Raw genomic sequence first — 23,828 nt, 5'->3', positions numbered from 1 at the left:
ATTAGTAAAATATTTGATCAGAATATTTTTAAAAATGAAAAGCATAATATTGAATTGTCCAACACCATTTGATCCTCTACATAAGTCAATTATTTAGGTAGTAATGTAGAAGCACATTTTGAGGCCTCTGCATGAAATTCATTACAAGATACAGCAACACTAATATTATTTATTTCTGTTTAATTATTTAGCTTCTAATAACACTACGTACATAATTAACGTTTTTGTTAAGAAACATTGACACAAATATAACGTGATTAACAAAAGCTACCACGACTCAATTCGTGTAACCTGCTAAATAAATGAGTCAAGGCCTATCACAACACAATGAGACACGTTCAGGGGCAGAGTCAAAATCTGAAAGTAAGGGGGACTAAAAAAAAATTCAAACAGAGAAGATAATAATGATAACAACAATAATATCGATGAACATTTAAATAATGGTAAATCGAGGCAGCATATGAAAAATCCCTAATTACAATTAAGTTCAGTTAATGACTCAGGTTTGATGTAAAACACCAGAATCAATACGGTGTCCGAGTCTGCACTGGTGAATTTGAATTGGGTACAATAGACATGTATCAATAAATCAAATGTCCGCTAAGAGCAAATTCGAACACCGTATTAAAATTCACCAGTGCAATGGCTATCTCAAGATGCCTATTTTTGGTGTCATTAAACAAAACTGGAAACTTCAAATCAATTAATCGAATCAAAAGCAAGAGCGGCATCATCAAGTTTTGAACCAATAAGCAAACGAATGAAAATGCAATAAGATCTAACAGTGAATCTAAACCCATAAGAATCAAAAGCAAAATGAAAGAAACTCAAAACAGTTTTTGGGTAAGAGAACGAATTGGAAAGGAGACAAATGGGCTATAATATCTTTACATTTAGAAGAATCTAGAAATGGATTCCTAGAGTATGTCTTTGTTTCAAATTAAAATTCGTCCATGTGTTAGTCTATAATGATTGGTCCAGCCTAATGGGTTTAAATCCTATATCAGTAGAAAGATCTCCCTCTCTAGATCACTCATCATTCACAAGGGAACCTTTAATGCACATCACGAAGCTCTTAAAATTGAGCTCAAAGGAAGCAACAATGGTAAAGGAAAACTGCCGAAGGAGGAATAAAAGAGGAGAAAGAAATGCTGTAATTATCAAGGTGTAATGTCACTTGTATGCAATGATCTGTCAAATACAAGCAAAATATGTAGCCAAGTGTAGGTGTATGTGTCAAGTGTAGAAGTGGTCAAATGTGTGACCATGCAATTGGACTAAAATGCCCTCTTCACACCACTAAATCACCTCTATACCTTGACCACAGTAAAAGACCATACCGCCCTCAAGAAATGAAACAATGACATACAACACAACCAATTACATTAAAATAATAATAATAATAATAACAACGTGAAATCCGGCAATAAAATAAACAAATGCATGAGTGGGAAAAATACTAGGAAAATCAGGAAAATGAAAGACAGCACAAGATTTTACTGTGTTTTCAACCTCATTTATGCTAAGTCGATTAAAAATATAATCCTCCAATAGATTCACAATTTTAAAAATGAAATACATGCTTAGTTGAAATTAAGTTCACATCTCAGATCGAATTTCCGAAGAAAGATTCAAAAATCAGTTATATGAAAAACAACTTGACCAAAACTATTCATCACCCAATCAAAATTTTGATAATAGCTTAAATTTTTTACTTTTAATGTAACATGATGAAAGGATTGCCAAATAAAAATATTTTCTCACTTTCAGGTCATCTTCTTAAATGTGAATATCTTACAAAATCAACCAGTGAAATAAATCACTGGACCAGAGGTATTAAAGAGATTCGAATCAAAAGAAAACGGTAGATTGTAGAGTGAGAAATAGAAATGGAACCTAGGTTAAGCCAACTAGAGAACATGAAAAGATTGAAAATACCAGATACCAGAATTTGAATCGTTTGAATAATCTTGATAGCGCTGAATCTCTGTAACTACGTCTCAAATTCGCCATTTTCGAGAGCTTCTTACTTCTTAACAATCACACACATAGATCGAGTAGAGAGAGAAGGCGCAAAAATTGTTGCGTGTAGTTTCAAATTTATCGTCAAAAAAAAACCGCAAAGATTTTTTTTTCCCGAAAAAAAAGGTTCGCAAATTATATAAATTTTGACCCCTAAACAACTGAAATTTTACAAATATGACTAACAAGAAAATAATGATAACCTAACTAAAAATATTTTAAAATTATTGAATGAGAGTAAAGTTAATTGCACAAAATTTTTTTGAACTACAAAAAAATTTATACTGCACTTTTTGAAATTAAAATTTGTAATTAATTTATTATCCTTCTAGGTTTGCCTCCTACACTCTTGTCATTTTTTACTCTCTCACTTTTAATTTATCCATCCAATAAATTAATTGAAAATTTATTAGCAGTCAAATTTAATTCATATATTTCTATCCAACAACAAAAAAACATAGAACAATATTTTATGCCTTATTTTATAAGGAAAAACATTCTTCTTACAATGGATATATATGTCATGATATTATTGAATCAAGTATCTTTTTATAATATAAAAATATAAATAAATATGAAAGAAAAATAGCTTACTTTAGGTGGGTCAATTTGATATCAAATCTACTCGCAAAATATATATATATATATATATATATATATATATATATACCATGTGAGCTTATCAGTTACAAATTAATATTGTATTTTTTAAAGAACAATATAGGAGAAACTAATTATTCCTTACAATTTACGTTGAATTATATTAGTAATATAATTCAACGTTAATTTCTCTAATAACTTGGCGGGAAGAGTGATACGCAACTTTTTTTTACTATAATGCAACACTGGTGTATACTAGCTTTTGTGGTAATATTTGAAGTTGGCTTATTGTCACGGGCCTAGAGATTTGGCGCAGCGGTACGGTCCGTGCGGCACCAAGGCGTTGCTTCAGCTCGCGCAAGCGCCCTGGTCAGCCACCACGACCTGCCCTCCCAATGATACATGCTGACTGGTTTCGGCCTGCCATGGCCTCGTTAGGGGAACGGTTCCAGCTCCCGACCAGTTTATGCAGGGATGGCCAACTCCCTTCTTCATAGTTAAGTCCACGACCAGCGACAAGCACCTCGAACTGAACCGAGTCGGCCTGCCTGAACTCTGAAGAGGTACCATCCTGTGGTCCTGCACGCCCCTTCCCTGGAACCATTCCCAGTCAATGAATGTTCTTAGCCAACCAGCATGCGTATCTTCTATGCTCATGGCGTCGTTAGGAATCAGATCGTGACATTCTCCCCCACCCAAATCCTGCGACGCCCTCGTCGCAGTGCGACGCTGACTCCGCTGCGTCCAACATTCCAAAGTCTTTCTCCTCCAAGTGGTATGCTCGTCTGCCCACCATCGCTTCCTTGTACAACCCCAGGCTGCACTCGCCCAATGATAGGGTTTCGGGCTAAAGGGACGCCCACTTCTTCGGGACGCAACCCCACGTTATGTCGCCTGATACCATTTGTCATGGGCCTAGAGATTTGGCGCAGCGGCACGGCCCGTGCGGCACCAAAGACTTTGCTTCAGCTCGCGCAAGCGCCCTGGTCAGCCACCACGACCTGCCCTCCCAAGAATACATGCTGACTGGTTTCGGCCTGCCATGGCCTCGTCAGGGGAACGGCTCCAGCTCCCGACCAGTTTGTGCAGGGATGGCCAACTCCCTTCTTCATAGTCAAGTCCACGACCAGCGACAAGTACCTCGAACTGAACCGAGTCGACCTGCCTGAACTCTGAAGAGGTACCATCCTGTGGTCCTGCACGCCCTTTCCCTGGAACCATTCCCAGTCAATGAATATTCTTAGCCAACCAGCATGCGTATCTTCTATGCTCATGACGTCGTTAGGAATGGAATCGTGACATTATGATCACAAATGGTTTGAGTGTAGGAGAAACTAACACTGTTCCAAGGCCATTAGTTTTTCAGAGCAGAAAACTTCCCTCATTTTATTTTTTATTTATTATTATTTTTTTTTTTTGAATTAAAGAAAAGAGAAAAAAAAAAATGTCTTGTCACCACCTATCTAGTTGTATAGACATATTGTTCGGCGTACTTTTTATGTTTATGATTTTTAAAACACGACTGTACAATTTGAAAGAAGCCACAAATATAAGTATCACCTCTAAAATGGATTGTTGCAAGACTCATCTTCCTCAGTGGTCTGACGCTAAGGAGCTTATGCACGTTTTCTTATTTTTAGTCAAAGATTAGTTATGATATCATATTCTATTTTGTAAATATTGTTAATTTTACACACCCTTTGTACACATGATTTTTAAATCTTTTAAGGAAACGTATATGCACAAGAAGTCAAAAAAAAAAAAAAGGAGGTAACATAAGATTACAAGAGTTATAATATCATTTTATTTTATTTTATTCAACAAATATCATTCTTATGTACCACAAATTTGATGGCATCTAAAATTGCGCCCGCATGTAAATGCTGAATTTGAACTTAACAGTCAATTTTAATTGTGACACAAAAATAATATATATATATATATATATATATATATATATAATCCTCTTTTTATTACTTTAGTAAATTTTTGGACCATTTAGACAAAGTTAAAATTAAAACCACAATAAATGCTCGTTGTATCTAGTTGGATCCATAGTGGAGTGTGTTTTTTTTTTTTTTTTTTTTAAATTAAACTCTCCAGCAACTTTTGGTGACATTAAAAGGCCACACGCCCTTTGCAATCCCTCAAGGCCTTAAATATTCTCTGCTTGTAATCCTTAATAATGATGAATCGAGTTTGATTCTAATTTTCATGAAATTGTAACAATTAGTTTGATTGTAATTTATTATGTGAATTAAACAAACCAACCAGTCTATGCCATCTAATTGCGTATAATACCCAAGACATTGTGTCATTTGTTTAAAATAATAATAATAATAATAATGCATCGGGTTAGATGTGAGTTGACTCGCTTATTTAACACTCAATTCGTTTATGACCCGCCATCAATTAAGGGATTGATGCATCTTTTTCGTTGAGGTGGTTACGGCAGTAAGCCAAAGGGGTTGGTGCATCTTTTTCGTTGAGGTGGTTAGGCAGTTTCGAAACCGCAAAGATTGCCTGAACTTGGACAAAATCTAGAAGAGGATCACTTGGAGGACTCATATCAAATGGACAGTCCCTTTTTAAGATTAACCATCTTCATTCAAGAGTGTGAATAAAAGAAAAAGGAAAGCCACTACAATTGGTCCGGCCAATTACCATTGAACACGTAAACAAAATATTTGAAGAGAAAAAATAAAAAATAAATAAATAAATAATAATAATACCGTTTATTATTCATTGACCCGTACATCTATGACCCGCCCAATTCCACCCCCTCACATCCTTAAATTCAAAAGGCACCGTCCTTGGCTCATCCTATTTACACCGTCCTTTAATTTTGAGCTTTGACCGTTGAATATTTTGACTTCTCTCCATGGTCAAACCTTCCAATTGATCACCCCATAGCCACAAAACATTAAATATTACCACCTCTGACTTTCTCATTCTTCAACCTATTTATAACACCACTTCTTGCCCATTTCCAAATTCCAACTCTCACAGGTTACAAGCCATCAATTAAACATATTGCCAAAAATTCAAAATGAGTAGCTCAGATGAATGTGGTGGTGGTGCAATTACAAGCTCCTCCCAGAAGAAGTACAATGGCCGCGTAAGATGCCGGAAATGGGCGTCGGAGATACGAGTTCTGGGCACCAGAGACCGCCTCTGGCCCGGCTCCTACTCAACGTGTGAGGCGGCCGCGGTGGCTCGCCACATAGCCTCCGACTGTCTGAGAGGATCCTCATCGGTACAAAGACTTTTATGGAGTTTTCCAATAGTCTCTCTTGTTATATACTTGCTACAAGGCCTTAAAAAGACCATTCATTCCATGCCTTTAACCCTCATGACTTCCTCCCCAACACCACCATCTTCATCTCCTCCAACTCCTCTATCTCGGCTCAAATGGCTTTCTGAAGATGATCAAGTGCTCAAGAACTCCAAGAGGCAAATTCTCGAGTCTGAAGAATACTCACAAGGGAATTGTGGCGTTTTGATAGCAAAAGGACCGGATCATTCACCACCGGAGAAGGTTATGGGGTTGAACACATTGAGGAAGAGGCCGGCAAGGCTTGTTGTACCGGCTCCTTATCATCCCGGGGATGATTTTGGTGAAGTAAATAAAAAGTTGGACAATAAGGAATATTTTGAGGTTGAAGGGAGAGACTACTGTTTGGCAAGCAAGAAAGGAAAGAGGGAGGTTATGGAAGATGGGTATGGGGCTATGCTTGATATTTTGGGAGATCCGAAACAGGTATATACCAAGTATTTTTAAAGTTATTGACCTTTTGGATAACATTTTGAGAGAGCTTATAATGCATTCCAACACTGAGTTATAAGTACTTTCAAAATGTTAACCATTATTGAGCATTTATATATCTCAATTATGATGTGAAATTAATTTGTTCTTTGGAATTTTAGAAATTATTCTAGGTAATTAATGCATGTAGTATAATCTTTGAGATATATTAGATTTTTTTTTTTTTCGATAAGTAAGATGTATTAGATATTAAAACTTTATTATATATCTTTAAATTGATAGGCATTTTTTGGGGTGATCGATGGGCATGGTGGCTGTGCTGCAGCTGAATATGTTGCTGAAAATTTGGGGAAGAACATTGTGAAAGCACTTGAAGAAGAAGATGAGTTAGAAGCAGCAATACGCGGAGGCTACTTGGTCACGGATCAGGAATTTCTTAGTCAGGTAAATCAAAACTGCACAGCAACATTTACTAGAAATTATGTTGCGCACACATGTACATGAACACGCGTTCGCGCACACACGCATGCAGACAGAAGGGCACCATCCTACAAATTCCTAAGCGGGGACTATATGATTATATATCATGATGGCTTCCATTAATCAACTCGGATGCTAATGTTTTTTGTTTTGTTGAACACGCAATATAGGGTGTAAGTAGCGGAGCTTGTGCTGCTAGTGTACTATTGAAGGATGGAGAATTACATGTAGCAAATGCAGGAGATTGTAGAGTAGTTTTGAGTAAGAAAGGGACGGCAAATGCATTGACAAGCAATCACCGTCTTAGTAGTAGGGAAGATGAGCGTTTCCGAATAGAAAACTCTGTAAGCTTTTTATCTAATGTTAATCAGTTTATCAACGAAAAAACTATCTAGAACATGTATTTAGAGCCCTCGAATTACAGTTATACAAAAACTCAACTACAAATACTTTGTATAACTTGACATTTTTTGCATTGATGGTCGAGTTCTCGTATAATTGTTGTAATTTGAGGGGCATAAATGCATGTTTGAATAGCTAGGTTCCCCTATATAAGTCCTTTCTCCTTTAAATGGAATTTAACTAACTATAGAATTGCAGGGTGGATATGTGCATTGCAGAAATGGAGTTTGGAGAGTTAATGGATCACTCGCAGTTTCTAGAGCTGTTGGTGACCTGCATCTGAAAGAATGGATCATTTCTGAACCAGAGATTAAAAAGCTTCCTTTAACTTCGGATTGTGAGTTTCTGATTATGGCTTCTGATGGACTGTGGGATAAGGTACAGAACTAAGACTAGTTGATTTTATTTGGAAGAAAAACTAGTAAGGAATTTAGGTGAAAAACAGGTTTCGAACAGAATGTGATTGCAGACACCTAAACCTTTTTTTTTTTTTTTTTGGTCCGGAGCAGGTAAATGACCAGGAGGCAGTCGATGTAGTACTAAAAGACCGAAATTCACTAAAATCTTGCAGAAATCTTGTAGATTTATCTTCTAGCAGAGGCAACATTGACGACATAACTGTCATGGTGATCAACCTTCAAAAGTTCGTCGTTAATCAAAGCAATAGCCAATAAGGAATAGGATTCAAACACGAAGTTGCTCCATTATATCCCTCTTTAAACAAGGCGTACTCAGTTCAAGGAAGAAGAAAGATGGGTGATTAACAGAGCCATGGGGACGATCCCTTTGAGATAAATTTGTATACATGCAGTGACATAGATTAGTGATGATGATTTTTGGACTCCATTTTGGAGATATCATTCATAGGGATAAACTTTTGTTTATCTTCAGTAGATCAAATTTGATTATTTTTTTCTTATACAAACTAGAGGATTACTAATCTTAAACAAATTTATTAGTGTTCTTAATCAACTTTTTCCAATTGGATTCAGATATTTCCCCTTTCAATTTGTGACATGAAAATATATTATCGGAACCAAAATGAGTGTAAAAACATCTAATCGAATTCAGCATCAGTATCAAAAACAAAATTATTCAAGGAAGACAAATTCCAAGATGTTAAAAGTGTACATGAGCTGTCAAGTTTGTTTGAGACTTATCTTCTGTCAATTGATTTTGGGACCGAGGTACAACTTTTGATCTCTGAAGAACCTCGTAATCATCTCTGCTTTTTCAGCTGAGAGGTCTGTATTTTCCAAAATGAATTCCTTTGATGCCTTCGCTATTGCTTCTATTGAACCAATGGCTTGATTGAGCTGAAAAGGTTACAGGTTTAGCAAGTTATCAACTTCTTGAGAGAGAAGAATATCTCTATGAAATATAACCTCAAGCTTTCTCTTGTTTTCAGAAAATGAGTATGGATCTAGGAAATTATTAGACTTTGAAACAATTTGGAAGTCAGAAATAAGCTATATATCATGAAAACAAGTCGGGGATTATGACAATATTCAATAAGAATCGCGCATTTAAAAGCGATTTTCACTTTGTTTTTCTTCTAGAGAAAGTGGGGAATCATTGATAGAAAGCATAACATGGTGCCTCTCCCAACTCATGCCTACACAGGGGTTGGAGACATTATCATTCTAAATAAATCAGAAAATATTGATAATTTAAAACTTTCTTTGTGACTGAAACATTCATAAGCAGTAGCAGATTAATGAATCATAAGTCATACAGAATATGTACCCTTTAGTACAGAGTCGCATATAACTTGGCAGTTCTACAAAATCCAACAGAATTTTATTTGCGAAATTGATTAGGACATTAAACACAGACGTGCATGAATCCTTCAAAAAGTGGGAGGGAGAGAAGGAAGAATACAAACAGGGTTTTACATAGGGATTAATTTTATTACCGAGTTTGCATCATGGTTATCAATGCCAGGTATGGACGTGACCACCCTGAGATAAACGTCCATTACTTGCACCGACTTCTCTCTCTTTGCGAGTAACAAGACAACAAAATTTAGGTGCATCAAGAAAAGAAAGTGAAAAAAAAAGAAGGGGGGGGGGGGGGGGGAAGAAAAATTAAACAGTTGGTTATAGAAGAACAAGTCCAAAACCAACTTACCTCGGCCTTCAATTTGGATTTTGCATCCTGCTGCTTGCATACTGCAATATAGGCTATTAGAAGACTTACAGGAGAGGGCTTATTATAACAAGCTAAAGGAAATAATGTCTAACCCCCACGAGCATGTGCTATCTTCACAGTCTTCTCAAAACCCATCTCTAAGTCTTGAACTGGCACAAATGTTGGCCTGCCAAGCTCCATCCCAAATCTTCACCAAAAGCCCAAACGTTATTATGAAGAAACCAATTTGCGCATAAGCCTCACAAATAAATGAACTCACTTGAAATAAGAGCGAACAAAGGAATCATTTTGCTCCTTTGTTGGGAGGGTAACAACTACGTAGAAATGTGCAAATTGTGCCTTCAGTTTCTGAACTCTGTATCAAACAGATAACATCAAATATAACACAAATCAACAGGTCAATGACAAAAAACAGTAATGAACTACCTGCCAAAGATAGGGGAGACATTGTTGCAATCCCAATTTGTCACAAAAATGAATGCCACTGACACACCCCCGGTGTTGAAAATGAAATCCTATAAAATAGAACTTTTCAGAGTTGATTGATAAACCACCCTTAAAATAAAGAGACTTAGAGACATAAGGAAAATATTTACAGGAGCAACTGGGACAAAGTTGAGCCGGAAAGAATTTGCACTAAGGAAGGAGGTGATAAAGTTGATGAAGGATGGGTGTTGTTCATCTTTCCAAGTGTTCCTCATCATACAAATCCCAATACCACCTGCAGTAATTGATAAAATATTTACTTAATGAGATGAAGAGGGAAACAACATGATTGACCTTGGCCAGCATTTGATGCAGCTCCAAGCTAGTGTTGATTAAGAAGTTTATAGACCATGTAAACAATATCTACATCAAAATTCTGAGTACCAGGATTATAACAAATATCTACAGCATCAAAAGTGAAGCACATATGCCAAAAAGAAAATGCAAAGAACGTCAAGGTTACATATCAGACACATAATAAATCAACTCTACTTTCAAGAAATCTGCTGATAAAAAATAAAAATAAAATTAATAGATTTCTATAAAAAATAAATAAATAAAATAAAATAAAATAAAATAAACACAGCAATTCTTTGAGTTTCCTATGACCAGAACAACAATCATCATCAATGACACATAACTTTCCAAAGATGTATATTAATAACATAATAAATAGTTGAAAAGAACTCACAATATTTGCACATCTAAATAGCTAGATACAATTAAAGAAGCCGTTGCACATATTTTTAGATCAGCTTAGTGAAATAAATTTAATTTAAATTCTAAATATTTTAAGCTAACACGCTAATTCAAGGAAAACAAGGTAATTCTAGCTGATTACAAACTATAAGTTCTGCAATACCAACGGAGTTCTTTGGATGCAAAACTGAAAGTTCTTGCTCTGCATACCCTATCCAACTTTCGGAAACATTTCAAGTCAAATTCCTTATCCTAAAAATTGTGATTGAAGGAGGTGCGACACTTGAACACATATCCACATACCCGGACATACCCAATCCATGTACACTAGTCCATGTAACCTTAACAAGAGGAAGAATGAAATAGCAGTGAAGCCTGTGTTAAGAAATCACAAGAGGATGAAATACGAACAAAACTGGTGTTAAGAAATCACAAAAGAAATGGAGTTTCATCCTTCATCAAGTGTTATATAGAGAAAAGTCTAACTATCAGTAACAAGGAGGGAAGCACAAAAATCCAAGAATCCCTACTTTTTCATTAAACTAATGCATCCTTGATCTTCGGCAAAACCTTACATTCGGCGCTTATTTAACAAAGCTTATGAATGTTTCTGCCTTCATCCCTATCATGGGAAGATTTTGGACTGAAAACTGAGGAAGAAACATTAAGTGTCCCCTGAAAAACTTGGAGAATGAGTTTATATCAAATATGGGCTTCCATCTTGCAGTCATATGATACCTTCCTAAAAGATCACAAATCTGAGGAATGACGATAATAAAGTTTACCAAGTAAAATTCTTTTCTATATGAAAATTAAATTGATTCTGCCTCTTCATAACCTCTAAATATATATATATATATATATATATATATATATATATATATATATATATATATATTTGAATTAAATGGCCAGAAGTAAGTTGTTGTCACTAACTTATTTAAGCACCTTAAAGTGATTTTTTATTCAAATTTAAAGGCGCTCAAATTTTCTTCTCTCTTTTCAAGTAAGAGGTGAAAAAAATTATAGGATTTCCAAACCATGCATTATCACACCAAAAAAACCTAAAAAGTCTAAAGAGCCCCATTTGACATATTTAATGTTCTAAAACTTACCGTTTTGATAATTCAAAATGGACGCCCGAACCGAACCCGAGCCCAAGATCGGCCCCTTGTGGATTCTTTGTAGATCCTTCAGTTATTTTTGTTTATGTTTTTTAGTGGGTAGTGTGGTCTCAATTATTTTTAGTGCCTAATGGTATAAATAGTTTGATTTGGTCAAGAATTGCGTCTTTGGACACATCTTCAAAGACATCCAGCGATGCATACCTATTTCTCATGATATAATTGATTGATGTACTAAAAACCAACCAAAGATTTAAGTCTACCAAAGACTAAAAGTTTTATATTCATATTTCTAATTTATATTATCTTTCAAAAATACAACACTTTCATGTCACATTTTTGCAAAATATGATTTTGAGGGACCCTTGACACCAAGACTATATTGTGAGGGTTTCAAATTGACACGCCCTGTAAAAATGATGATACTCTTCAGCAGTGATTGAATGAGAATGGATAAGAGACTCGTTAAAATTGATGTGAGGGGGGACATGAATGGCTAAATTTTTGGGAGCGAACTCCGGACCAATGTGGAGCCTATGAATGCAAGTTATGTCTTAAAATGAAAGACAATTCCGAATTCACTTTGTATACGAACAAATTTATTAAATTATTATAATACCCTTGTCACTTTCCTATCTCCGTTTAATCAACTTACACAGACATGGACACAAAAACTGTTGGATTTTTAATTTCTAGTAAGGAAACAGCTAAGAAAGCTGAGATAAAGTGACTAAAAGTCACAAAAATAAATGCCCTAATCAATATTTAAATTATATTATAGTCTCTCTACATTTGATTGAATGAGAATGGATAAGAGACTCGTTAAAATTGATGTGAGGGGGGACATGAATGGCTAAATTTTTGGGAGCGAACTCCGGACCAATGTGGAGCCTATGAATGCAAGTTATGTCTTAAAATGAAAGACAATTCCGAATTCACTTTGTATACGAACAAATTTATTAAATTATTATAATACCCTTGTCACTTTCCTATCTCCGTTTAATCAACTTACACAGACATGGACACAAAAACTGTTGGATTTTTAATTTCTAGTAAGGAAACAGCTAAGAAAGCTGAGATAAAGTGACTAAAAGTCACAAAAATAAATGCCCTAATCAATATTTAAATTATATTATAGTCTCTCTACATTTGATTGAAGAAAAGAAAGTAGAAGCACACAATACAAAAGCTAGGTAGAAAAGTTCAAAGATGGTCGTCGAATTTGACCCACGTTGAGAAACTGAATAACAGATAATGGTTAAGAAACTGCCCAAATTCAACAGGAAAATATATATATATACAAAAGAAAAACAAAAAAAGCCATTTGGTAAGAATTCACAAGTATAGAACTCCACACTTGTCGTAGATCAAATCAACAGATTGCAAAGGCTATCAGAACTTTTATGTTAATTTTAAAGGAAGTTTTATGTAAAATCTCTGAATCTGAAGTTTACTCCATGGTTGTAGATTCTCATATGGTCATACTATTGTTCGAAATGCGAAAAAGTCTCAAAAACAATAAATCAAACCAAATATATATACAGTATATATTAGACTTTTACTGCGTTTTTAACATAATTAGTGCAAAGTCGATTAAATAAATAATCTTCCTATAGATTTAAAATTTTTCAAATGATTGAATCATTAATACCTAGATGTGCTTAGTTGAAATTAAGTTCATATCTCAAATTTAATTACCGTGAAAATGATTCAAAATTCAGTAATCCGAAAAACAACTAGGCCAAAACCAAGACCATCCAACGCCAGATCGGTAATCTGATAATAGCTAAAAATTCTAATGTTTCATGTAAAGATGATGAAAGGTTTGTCAAATAAATATTTTTCCCCTCATTTTTAGGTCAGATCTTCGTAAATGTGGATATCTTACAAAAATCAATGAGTAAAAAGAATCACTGATTTAAATCAAACTCAACAATTTCATAGAATTCGTTCCAATTTAAAGATATTGATCTGTAAATAAATAAATCAATCACCGGACTAGAGGTACTAGGGAGATTCACATCGAAAACGGTAGATTATAGAGAAAGAAATGGAAATGGAACATAGGTTAAGCCAACTGGAGAATACGAAAAAATTGAAAATACCTGAATTTGAATCGTTTGAATAATTTGAGGGCGTTGAATCTCTGTAACTACGTCTCAGATTCGCCATTTTCCAGAGCTTCTTACTTCTTAGAGTAGAGAGAGAGAGAAAGCGTGAAAATTGCTGTGTGTTTGTGTGTGCGCGCGCGCGAGAGATGGCGCAAAATTTGTCCTGCTTAGTTTCAAATTTATTTATCCTAAGAAAAAAACCGCGAAGATCAATGCACAGTCATAATTACAATGTAGGGTTAATTGAAGAAAACCCCTGAAAACATAAGTTGATGTTTTTATTTATTTTTTTAATACTCTAATAATCATAATACTTGGGTCCTCAAATCTCAATGAAGATAAGTATGTACCCTCACCATTTTTATTTTTGTTTTAAAAATATTTCATTAGTCTCCAAATATGTATTTATCTTTTTATTTTTATATGTCTCAAAATAAGTGTTCACTTTTTTATTTTTATTCCTCCCAAAATAAATATTTGTACTACTAGCATTTTTATAATATTATAAATTTATCTTTCTACCTATAAAAACTAAATCATTACATCATTGTGGACCGCTAAGAATAAATTTGATAATTCATTTATTACTAATACAATAAAAATCATTATCCTAAAAAGTTATATTCCAAAGAAGGGACACTTATTTTGGGACCGTGGGAGTCTATCCCACCAAATCTGATTTGGTAATTAGAAATGATATGTCTATTTGTTATTGGTTCACATCAGCAGTAATGATGGAGTACATTCTCACTTGTGAGGACCTATGTTTTTTTTTATTATTGTGTTAGTAACGAATGAATTATCAAATTTACCCATAGTAAGTCTATAGGATATGATTGTTTACTTTTTATAAGTTAAATATAAGAAGGTTAAATTGGTCAGAGTAGTATTATTTATATCAACTCTTAAAAGATAATTGTTTGACTGAACACTATTGATTAATTGGCCGAGTTCGCAACATACAAAAAATGGAAGATCCCACCTCCATATATTTTGCATGCATTATCATTCAAAATTATTCAGCTTAATAATTCACTACAACACATCGACTTTAAAGGCATTTTTAATTGATAATATTACAAAATATAAAACATTGACTTTTCAATTGGGACAATTTTGTTTAGACAACTAAAAATGAAAGGGTAAACCCTTTGTGGGACAAGTAAAAATTTGTCTCTCAATGAATTTTGGGCCCCTAAAGAACTAAGTTTAAACATATAACTCAAACTTTGAAGGGATAAGACATTCGTGGGATGTACGTTGTTGATTTACCAGCAATCTTTCTATAAAGTTCAAGGTGTAAGTCCAAAGTAAGGACGGATCTAGCCTTTTTGAACAGGGTGGGCTAATTTTGGACTGGGTTATCATTACTATTTTTTTTTTTTTTTTGGCTGGGCTTAAAATAGTATGGTAAAAAAATTTTTTTTTTTTTTTTTTTGGTGGGCTAAAGCCCAGCTTCGCCCACCCTTGGTCCAAAGTCGTGAGCTATTGGACAGGATGTCGCAAAACCAAGGGCGTTTAGGAAGTTGAGTTTTATTAGAGTTAAGGGATGTGAGTCTGAGTTAAAATGATGTTATAATTTGCTTTAAATATAGTGGATCGTTTTGCTCGAGTCTACGAAAATTTTCATCCCAGTTGGTCGAATATCTTCCAAGGGTTTCCACACACAAAAACCCAATATAATCACTCAAACTTTATTTAATTTACGTGCATTTTATTTTTGCTTCATGGGTTTGATTTTAATTTTATATCGGTAAAATTAAAATAAGTATAACTTTGATAAAGGAGCAAATAAAATCTACTCACCTCTCCCGACTAATTTTAATATAGACTTCCACATCTATTCCAATGCAGAGAGAGATTTACCAGCAATGACGGAGCATTTATTTTGTTTCCACATATATCCAAACACACGAGGAAATGCTGTATTGGTAGGCAGAAAAGGGATGATGAGACTTTCAAGTTTCAACACTGACTTACCAATATATTTAACAGCTACTGACCGATATATTTCTAGTCAAAATGTCAAATTTAAAGTCTTCTAAAACTGCGCCCGTACATGTTGAATTCTTTGGTATTAACTGTCACTTCTATTTTGAAAATTCACTTTTATTGTGACAAAAATAAAAATAAAAATAAAAATTTATTTGTAAAATATTTGGAGTTTTTAGATAAGGATAAATTACAGGTTAGGTCAAATTTTATATAAATAGACATTTTGTTTTTAGATAACGATAAATTACAGGTTAGGTCAAAAATAAATATCCAAGATTTGATAGGGGTGTAAGGGTAATTTCTCCTAAAATTAAAGAGAATGAAGCTTTTGTATATCACTATTTAGAAAATACGCTTTAGATATTGTATTTTTGGCAAAAAATACACATCACTTACATATTCACTTTGCCCCTTTTAAAGATTTAAACCTTCATCATTCACTTTAGGAGGTCGAAGAGATATCACGATGTCGCAATGCCCTTGTCTTTAGATATTGTGTTGTCAAACAATAATTAGTCATTTACATGCAGCACTTTTACTTTATATTTTAGGAATAAAATAATAAAACCCCACATACTATTTAATGTTAAATTAAAATAGTGATAATTGTTATTTTAAAATTACAAAGTTAACCTTCGAAATGAAAACAAAAACTCCCTAAATTAAGTAGCACAATAAATTTCAACTGGAATGAACACACGAATGTTAGTATTTTAATTTAATATTAAATAGTAAGATCAATTTGTTATTTCACAACTTAATTAACACAAATATAGAGGTAACATAATAAATTTTATTAGTTCTTGAAATCATTTAATTATGTTGAAATTTATATACATAAATTTTTATAATATAAGGAGGTTTTATGATTTTATTTATATTTTATTTTATTTATTTTCTTTTCTACAACTCCACATATAAAAGTGTTTATTATAAACATAACACCGCTAAACACAAGTCTACTTTTAGGTAGTGCCACATTGTGAGGCATTATGACAACAATAGTACTATACTTGTGAGTATTTATATATATTTTTTTCCCGGAAGGTTGAGTATATTTGCCAACATTGCAACGGCTCAGGGAGCGGAGCCGATGTCATGGATGGTGGACCCTACACACCCCTTCTCTGCCGGTGTCAACACACCTATTATAATTTTATCATTAAGGGTTCGTTTGGTTAGCCAAAAATTGATGGTGGAAAGTGAAAGGAAAAGCAAGTGAAGTAAAAGAAAAGAAAATTATGTTTCTATCATGTATTTGGTTAGCATGATTTTTTTTTTAAAGAATTTGTAATAAAATGCTGTTTCGTTAGTTTGGTTAGCAAGAAAGTGAAAAGAAAATAATTTATATACCAAAATTACCCTTATGAATTCAATATTAAGTAAAATACATCATGGAATAAGCATAATAAAAAATATAAATAATTATTTTATGAATAAAAATATATGTGCGTGCATATATATAGAGTCATATTTTAAAGAGTTAGAAAATTGTAACTTAATTAGTACCAAGTAAAATACATCATGCAACAAGCACAATAAAAAATATAAATAATTATTTTATGAATAAAAATATGTGCGTGCATATATATATATATATAGTTCTAATTTAAAGAGTCAAAAAATTTTAACTTGATTAGGAGTCTTGATTTAAAGAGTTATAAAGTTGTAATATAAGTAGGAGTTTTAATTTATCAAAAAAAAGTCATTCCTTTTGTGAGTCTAAAAAGGAGAGAAATAACTGATAAGGGTATAATTAAAAACACATAAAGATACAACTTTCACGGAAAATTAAAATTTTCGCGTCTTTTATAGAGGAAACATTTTAAGAAAAATCAACCAGTTGCAGGAACATTACTTTCCTGAAAACCTTAAGTCACGTGCCATTGACCAATAACAGTGTTTAAGTCGTAGGCTTGGTGGACAACATAATCGAGTGCAAAATTGGTGAGAATATCAAAATCACACAATAAAGGCACGTGGTATTGAGGTTGGATCAAAAGTAGAGGTAAAATTTATACAATAAGACTACTTCTAGGGATTTTTATTTTTATTTTATGAAAAGCAATTTAAATATTGATTTGTCAAACAGTATTTGGTCCTCCGCCTGCAACACCTTTACTTTATATTTTAGGGGTAAAATCATAAAACTTCCCAGATTATCCAAAATATGCATATAACCCTTTGGTACCTTTAACAAATCAAATAATTTTTAAAATAACAAAAATTATCATGTTATTCCATATCATTGCCAACTGGATTGTAAAATGACAAAATTAATTTTATTATTTACTATTAAATTAAAATATTAATAACTATTATTTTAAAATTATAAAGTTTGTTGAGTAATATTTTAATAAAATTAATAAATATATTAAATTATATATTAAGTTACATTATATAAAATATTATTTAATAGAATGATTTATTATATTTATATTTGTTGATGCGTAAATCCTCACGACTCGGAACGACAGCGTTTACCTGCAAAACAAAGGAACGTCACTTCGAATGGCACCGGTGGGGTGCCAGCCAAGGGCCCTCCGACGATCAAGTTAGTACTTGTAATCGTATCATATAATAACTATGTATCTTTTGTCTAGGAATTTTTTCTCATCCCTTTTTTAACGGCTTGGTGCCCTATTTATGGCTGTCGATTGGAACCAATTGGTTCCGTCGATGTCGATGGTTGATCTTATCTTCTGCTTGTGCGAGATCATAGGAGATTTGTTACCAGATTTGTCGGGGATATGAATAATCCTTTTGACCTCCTCCAATTATGATAGGATTATTCTTACCCTGTTGAATCACGTCAGATTTCATTATCCTTGATAATGAAATATAATCAATCTTATTGAGGGTAGGGTAGGTTTATATTTTTCCCTATCAGTTGCCCCCTATTCCCAAGCTTGCACGTCTAGCTTTGGGAATGTAAATTTTTTTTTTTTTTTTTTTTCAACCCGTGTGAACAGTACCCGCGGGTACTATTCATGTGAATAGTAACTCAGGATTTTATTTTTTTTTCCAACCCCTGTAAACAGTACCTGCGGGGTACTATTCATATGAATAGTACCCCGCAGGATAGTAACTCAGGATTTTTTTTTTTTTTTCAACCCCTATGAACAGTACCCGTTGGGTACTATTCCCGCGGGTACTATTCATGTGAATAGTAACTCGAGAATTTTTTTTTTTTTTTTTACCCTAGGTACTGTTCCCTTGGGTACTATTTTTAGTACCCTTGGATATTCTGCCCCTGGATACTATTTTTGGTACCCTTAGGTATTCTGCCCCTAGATATTATTTTTAGTACCCTTGGGTACTATTTCTAGAACCCTTGGGTACTCCGCCCCTGGGTACTCTGCCCCTAGGTACTATTTTTAGTACCCTCGGGTATTCTGCCCCTGGGTACTCTTCCCCTTAGTAAGGGAATAAATTGTACGAGCTTCATTCAAGTCGTTACTCCTTTAATAAGGAAACTAAATTTTACGAGCTTTACCCAGCTCGTCCCCTTTAATAAGGAATTTTTATTGACTATCCCTTTATAGTACACGAATGTTAATTACGGGATTTATTCAGTTCGGGTCCTTGTAGTACAGGACATTTATTTACTATCCTTTATAATACGAGGATATTTGATTACGGAATTCATTCAGCCCGAGTTCTTGTAATACATGACACTTATTTACTATCCCTTATAGTACGGGGATATTTGATTACGGGATTCATTCAGCCCGGGTCCTTGTAGTACAGGATACTTATTTACTATCCCTTATAGTACGGGGATATTAATTACGGGATTCATTCAACCCGGGTCCTTGTAGTACATGATACTTATTTACTATCCCTTATAGTACGGGGATATTAATTATGGGATTCATTCAGCCCGTCTCTTTAGTAAGGGAATAAACTTTACGAGCTTTACTCAGCTCGTCCCTTTAGTAAGGGAATTAATTACCACATAAGTATAACACGTGAGGGGGAGGATTTTTTTTTGACCTGACCTTTGTAGGTTAAGTCCTGATCTCTGATGACCATACTTTTATCAGTTAGGCCCTAGTCTTGGTCTCTGATGACCAAACTTGTGGTAACCGAGCACTGATCTTGGATGACCGAGCCTTTGTAGACTTTGGGCAATCAATTCTTAGTCTTGGTTGACTAGACCTTGGTTTTGGATAACCAAGCCTTGATTTATAATTACCAAGGGTTGTACCCTTCCCGTCGTGTTGAGACTAGAAACCCGACTAGCTCGATGTACCAAGGTACGATCAATCTTCTAAACCTTGTCATCATATGTAGATCGGCGATTGATATCGTATGATCCATTATTCTGCCCCCAATGTTGGGTTCTTGGGTGATGACCCATTCTATAGACGTTTATGCAACGGACGGGGTGTCTGGTGCTGCAACAATTTACAGTTGTCTAAAAATATTAGATTGGGTTAGAAGTAATTACTAAAAATTAACCTGCAATGGATTATCAATCCAAAATTCTACATAATCTGAAGTCGATAGGCCATTCCTGCAAGGGAAGAGAGGTGACGACTGTCGTCTGGTAGGTGGAGGCTTAGTGTCCAGCGACTGGCTTAATGCCTGGTGGATAGAGGTGTGGTACCCAACGGCTGACAGATGACGGTCTGGTGGTCAGTACCAGATGACGGTCTGGTGGTCAATACCTCGTTGGGTCCAATGATCGCCCTTAACTTAGGAACCTGTTTGGGAATACAAACCTCATTGGACATAGGATCTTAAGGGACATTGGACCTCCTTGGACCTGAAGGTCTTGATACATTCTTGGGTGTAGAAGGCCACCCTGATTGTATGAATGGACGGAGTAATGAAACTCCGTTGCTAGAGACATCCTCAGTAGTAGAAGCTTTACTAGTAGGTAGAGACACCCTTGGTTGGTGGTGATCTTCTTGATGGGTGGAGACCTACCCATTTATGTAGGTACAGAAAGACCAGACCTTAGTCTTTAACGATCTGGCCTTGGTAATTGGCTGCTGCCCGATATAAGATGGAGTCTGGTCTTAGACGACCAAACCTCAGTAGTGAAGGGACCAAGCATCGCTAGATGGAAAACACCATATTGGACTGCCTGGGTCGACGTGCCAAAATTTGAAAGGTGGTATCACGTAACCCACTGTTTTGCCCCCAGTATGATAGACAAGTAATCAAGATGTAGAGTCTTGTCCTTATATAAGAACATGGAAACCCGTTGTCAACTGATGACTTTGGGAAGGTTTCAATGATCAGAAACTTTCGTCTTGCCGTTCGAGCCAAGTCGCGTAGGGATTATTATTTCTTCAGAGAACTAATCGTTCCCACAGACGGCGCCAGCTGTTGATGCGTAAATCCTCACGACTCAGAACGACAGCATTTACCTGCAAAACAAAGGGACGTCACTTCGAATGGCACCGGTGGGGTGCCAGCCAAGGACCCTCCGACGATCAAGTTACCGACGATCAAGTTAGTACTTGTAATCGTATCACATAATAACTATGTATCTTTTGTCTAGGAGTTTTTTCTCATCCCTTCTTTAACGGCTTAGTGCCCTATTTATGGCTGTCGATTGGAACCATTTGGTTCTGTCAATATCGATAGTTGATCTTATCTTCTGCTTGTGTGAGATCATAGGAGATTTGTTGCCAGATTTGTCGGGGATATGAATAATCCTTTTGACCTCCTCCAATTATGATAGGATTATTCTTACCCTGTTGAACCACGTCAGATTTCATTATCCTTGATAATGAAATATAAACAATCTTATCGAGGGTAGGGTAGGTTTATATTTTTCCCTATCAATATTAATGAAATAATTATATTTAAATTCTTTATGTTGCTATAATCATTCCACTCTTTTTACACTATAAAAAGGTTATATGTTTATCATTCTAAAGGGAAGTATGGATATGTATTTTTAGTGTGAGTGAGACTCTAAAAGAATAGTTTTGCATCTCTCTATTGACTATTATACTCTTTCATATATGTATATGTGTATAGTTTATTCGAGAGTATTTTACATATTGAGTTTAGGGTTAAATGCAAAAAACCCTCCTGAACTATTGCCATATCTGCAACTAACCCCCCTGAACTACAAAAGTTGCAACTAACCCCCTGAAGTATTCAATTTTGTTGCAGATGACTCTATCCGGCAGGAATTCGGCAGCTTTGACCGTTAAAAATGGCATATGCCATCACATGATGCAGATTTGTAAAATAAAAGACCAAAATACCCTTATTCACATAAAAGGACAAAAATGCCCTTACTTGTTACCGTTATAACAAAACGGTCATATATCAGCCTATATCAGTGTATACGATTATAACCAAACACAACCTTCTAATAAAAATCGAGAAATTTCTTCCCACAATCAGTCAAGCTTCATCTGTGGCCTTCGTCTTTGGAAACATCGATCAAGTTCTTGGTAAGGGTTTGTATTCATTTATTTATTTCTATGAATGTTCATCTGTGGCCTTCGTCTTGGAAATCGAGAAATTTGTTTGCCCTAGATTGACTGAATTTGTCTTCCCAAAATCAATCAAGCTTCATCTCTAGCCTCGTCTTTGGAAACATCGACTAAGTTTTTGGTAAGGGTTTGTATTCATCTCTTTATTTTTGTGAATGTTCATTTGTGGCCTTCGTCTTCGAAAAAATCCAGAAATTGCTTGGGCTATAAATGTTCAGTATATGTGTGCGTGTGTGTGTATGTGTGTGTGTTTGTGATTGTCTATATATATATATATATATATATATATATATATATATATATATGTATTGAGGCACAAATTTTACGTTTATGTGATATTATTTGCAGAGAATGAGTCATGTATCAGCAACCCGTACTTCCCACCGAAGGGGTCCCTTTCGGAACAAAATATTTTTGTGACCAAAGGGCAGGCGTATTCATTTCTGAGTCAAGAGACAATCCTGGAAAGCTTTATTTCAAGTGCAAGGATGAAGTCTGTAATTTTTTTGTATGGTGGAATAATCCATTAACTACTACAGTAGAAGAAAATGAAGCAGCACATCCAGTTCCTCCTCTAGCACCTATGACTAACATCAATTCAATTGCCAAGTTAATGTTTGTTGCAAGCTTGTATTTCTTTGGGTTATCAGTTGTAATTCTAATTGTTTCCCTTTTGTTAAAGTGAATTTTCTGTTTTGGGAGTTCAGCTTGTGTGTTGAAGAAGATGGTGTGGAAGTTAAGGTTGTGTATTGAAGGGTCTGTTTTGGGAGCTCGGTTGTGTTATAACTTTTGTTCAGGGTCTTCAATCTTGTAATATTTTGATGTATAATGAAAATTATTTTCCTTTTGTTCTTAATTTGGTGTTATGTTATTAATTTCCTTTGATGTATATGGCTACAAATTGCTTCCCTTTTCTTCTGTTTATGGAATGGACCAAAAAGTTAGCTTGGACAAAATTTGGTTGTTGAATGAATGCAATGCAGTGCACAAGTTCCCCTTTTTTTTTTTTTTTTTTTTTTTTTTTTTGCATCAAATAAGTGCAGTACCACATAACAACCTTTCTGACATTTGTAGGAAGAATAGGAGGAACAAAACAAATTGATAGAGATATAGTGCAATAGCCACAAAACATACTTAAATAACATTCTTAAGATTACATAACATAACACTTAACAACCATAGTTGTGATACTCCCTAATTTCGGAACACGGGTTGATCAAGTCTGCGCACAAAATCAAGGAATATCAAAAAAACAATTTAAGTATTTAACAAGCACAGAGTACAAAAAAAAAAAAAAAAAGAAAAAAGAAAAAAGAAAAAAGAAAAGAATAAATAACTCGCTGAAGGGAATCTATTAAATAAAAGTTTCATTAATAATTTTCCAAAATTTACAACTCGGGAATCTTGTAACTCAAGGACCCCTAAACCAAAATCCACTAAGTATTAATCCATTAATACTTACGGAAGTGATAATATCCTATTTTGAAATAAAATAGAAAGAATAGATAAGTCCTCCAGTTGCGTA

General features: G+C 34.5%; 2 protein-coding genes across 2 annotated transcripts; one reads left to right on the top strand and one right to left on the bottom strand.

Moving 5' to 3' along the window:
• The first annotated feature begins 5,671 nt into the window (after positions 1-5,671).
• LOC132272610 (probable protein phosphatase 2C 2) lies at positions 5,672-8,265 on the top strand. The gene is made up of 5 exons (XM_059773725.1): positions 5,672-6,382; positions 6,671-6,832; positions 7,039-7,212; positions 7,469-7,648; positions 7,780-8,265. Exons 1-5 carry the CDS (start codon positions 5,672-5,674, stop codon positions 7,942-7,944), a joined length of 1,392 nt encoding a protein of 463 aa, XP_059629708.1. The 3' UTR covers positions 7,945-8,265.
• On the bottom strand, positions 8,238-14,029 carry LOC132273916 (protein PARTING DANCERS homolog). Its single transcript, XM_059775024.1, has 8 exons — positions 13,836-14,029; positions 10,018-10,142; positions 9,848-9,936; positions 9,681-9,776; positions 9,514-9,608; positions 9,401-9,441; positions 9,186-9,269; positions 8,238-8,586 (listed from the first exon to the last, which is right to left on the bottom strand). Exons 1-8 carry the CDS (start codon positions 13,900-13,902, stop codon positions 8,437-8,439), a joined length of 747 nt encoding a protein of 248 aa, XP_059631007.1. The 5' UTR covers positions 13,903-14,029; the 3' UTR covers positions 8,238-8,436.
• Positions 14,030-23,828: the final 9,799 nt, after the last annotated feature.

Source organism: Cornus florida, unplaced genomic scaffold (genome assembly GCF_030987335.1).
Source record: "Cornus florida cultivar Cherokee Brave unplaced genomic scaffold, ASM3098733v1 CherokeeBrave_3.0.0_Hap2_Chr09, whole genome shotgun sequence".
Lineage (NCBI taxonomy): Eukaryota > Viridiplantae > Streptophyta > Magnoliopsida > Cornales > Cornaceae > Cornus > Cornus florida.
The sequence above is the reverse complement of the archived record's forward strand: the minus strand, read 5'-3'. Positions and strand labels throughout refer to the sequence as shown.

Bases quoted from the DNA above. Each gene is read 5' to 3' on its own strand.
- LOC132272610 (XM_059773725.1), top strand. From the start codon at position 5,672: ATGAGTAGCTCAGATGAATGTGGTGGTGGTGCAATTACAAGCTCCTCC. The intron at 6,383-6,670 runs GTATATACCAAG...TTAAATTGATAG, and splicing joins TTTTGGGAGATCCGAAACAG to GCATTTTTTGGGGTGATCGA. The intron at 7,213-7,468 runs GTAAGCTTTTTA...ATAGAATTGCAG, and splicing joins GTTTCCGAATAGAAAACTCT to GGTGGATATGTGCATTGCAG.
- LOC132273916 (XM_059775024.1), bottom strand. From the start codon at position 13,902: ATGGCGAATCTGAGACGTAGTTACAGAGATTCAACGCCCTCAAATTAT. The intron at 9,937-10,017 runs GTAAATATTTTC...TCTATTTTATAG, and splicing joins ACTTTGTCCCAGTTGCTCCT to GATTTCATTTTCAACACCGG. The intron at 9,270-9,400 runs GTAAGTTGGTTT...TTACTCGCAAAG, and splicing joins AATCCAAATTGAAGGCCGAG to AGAGAGAAGTCGGTGCAAGT.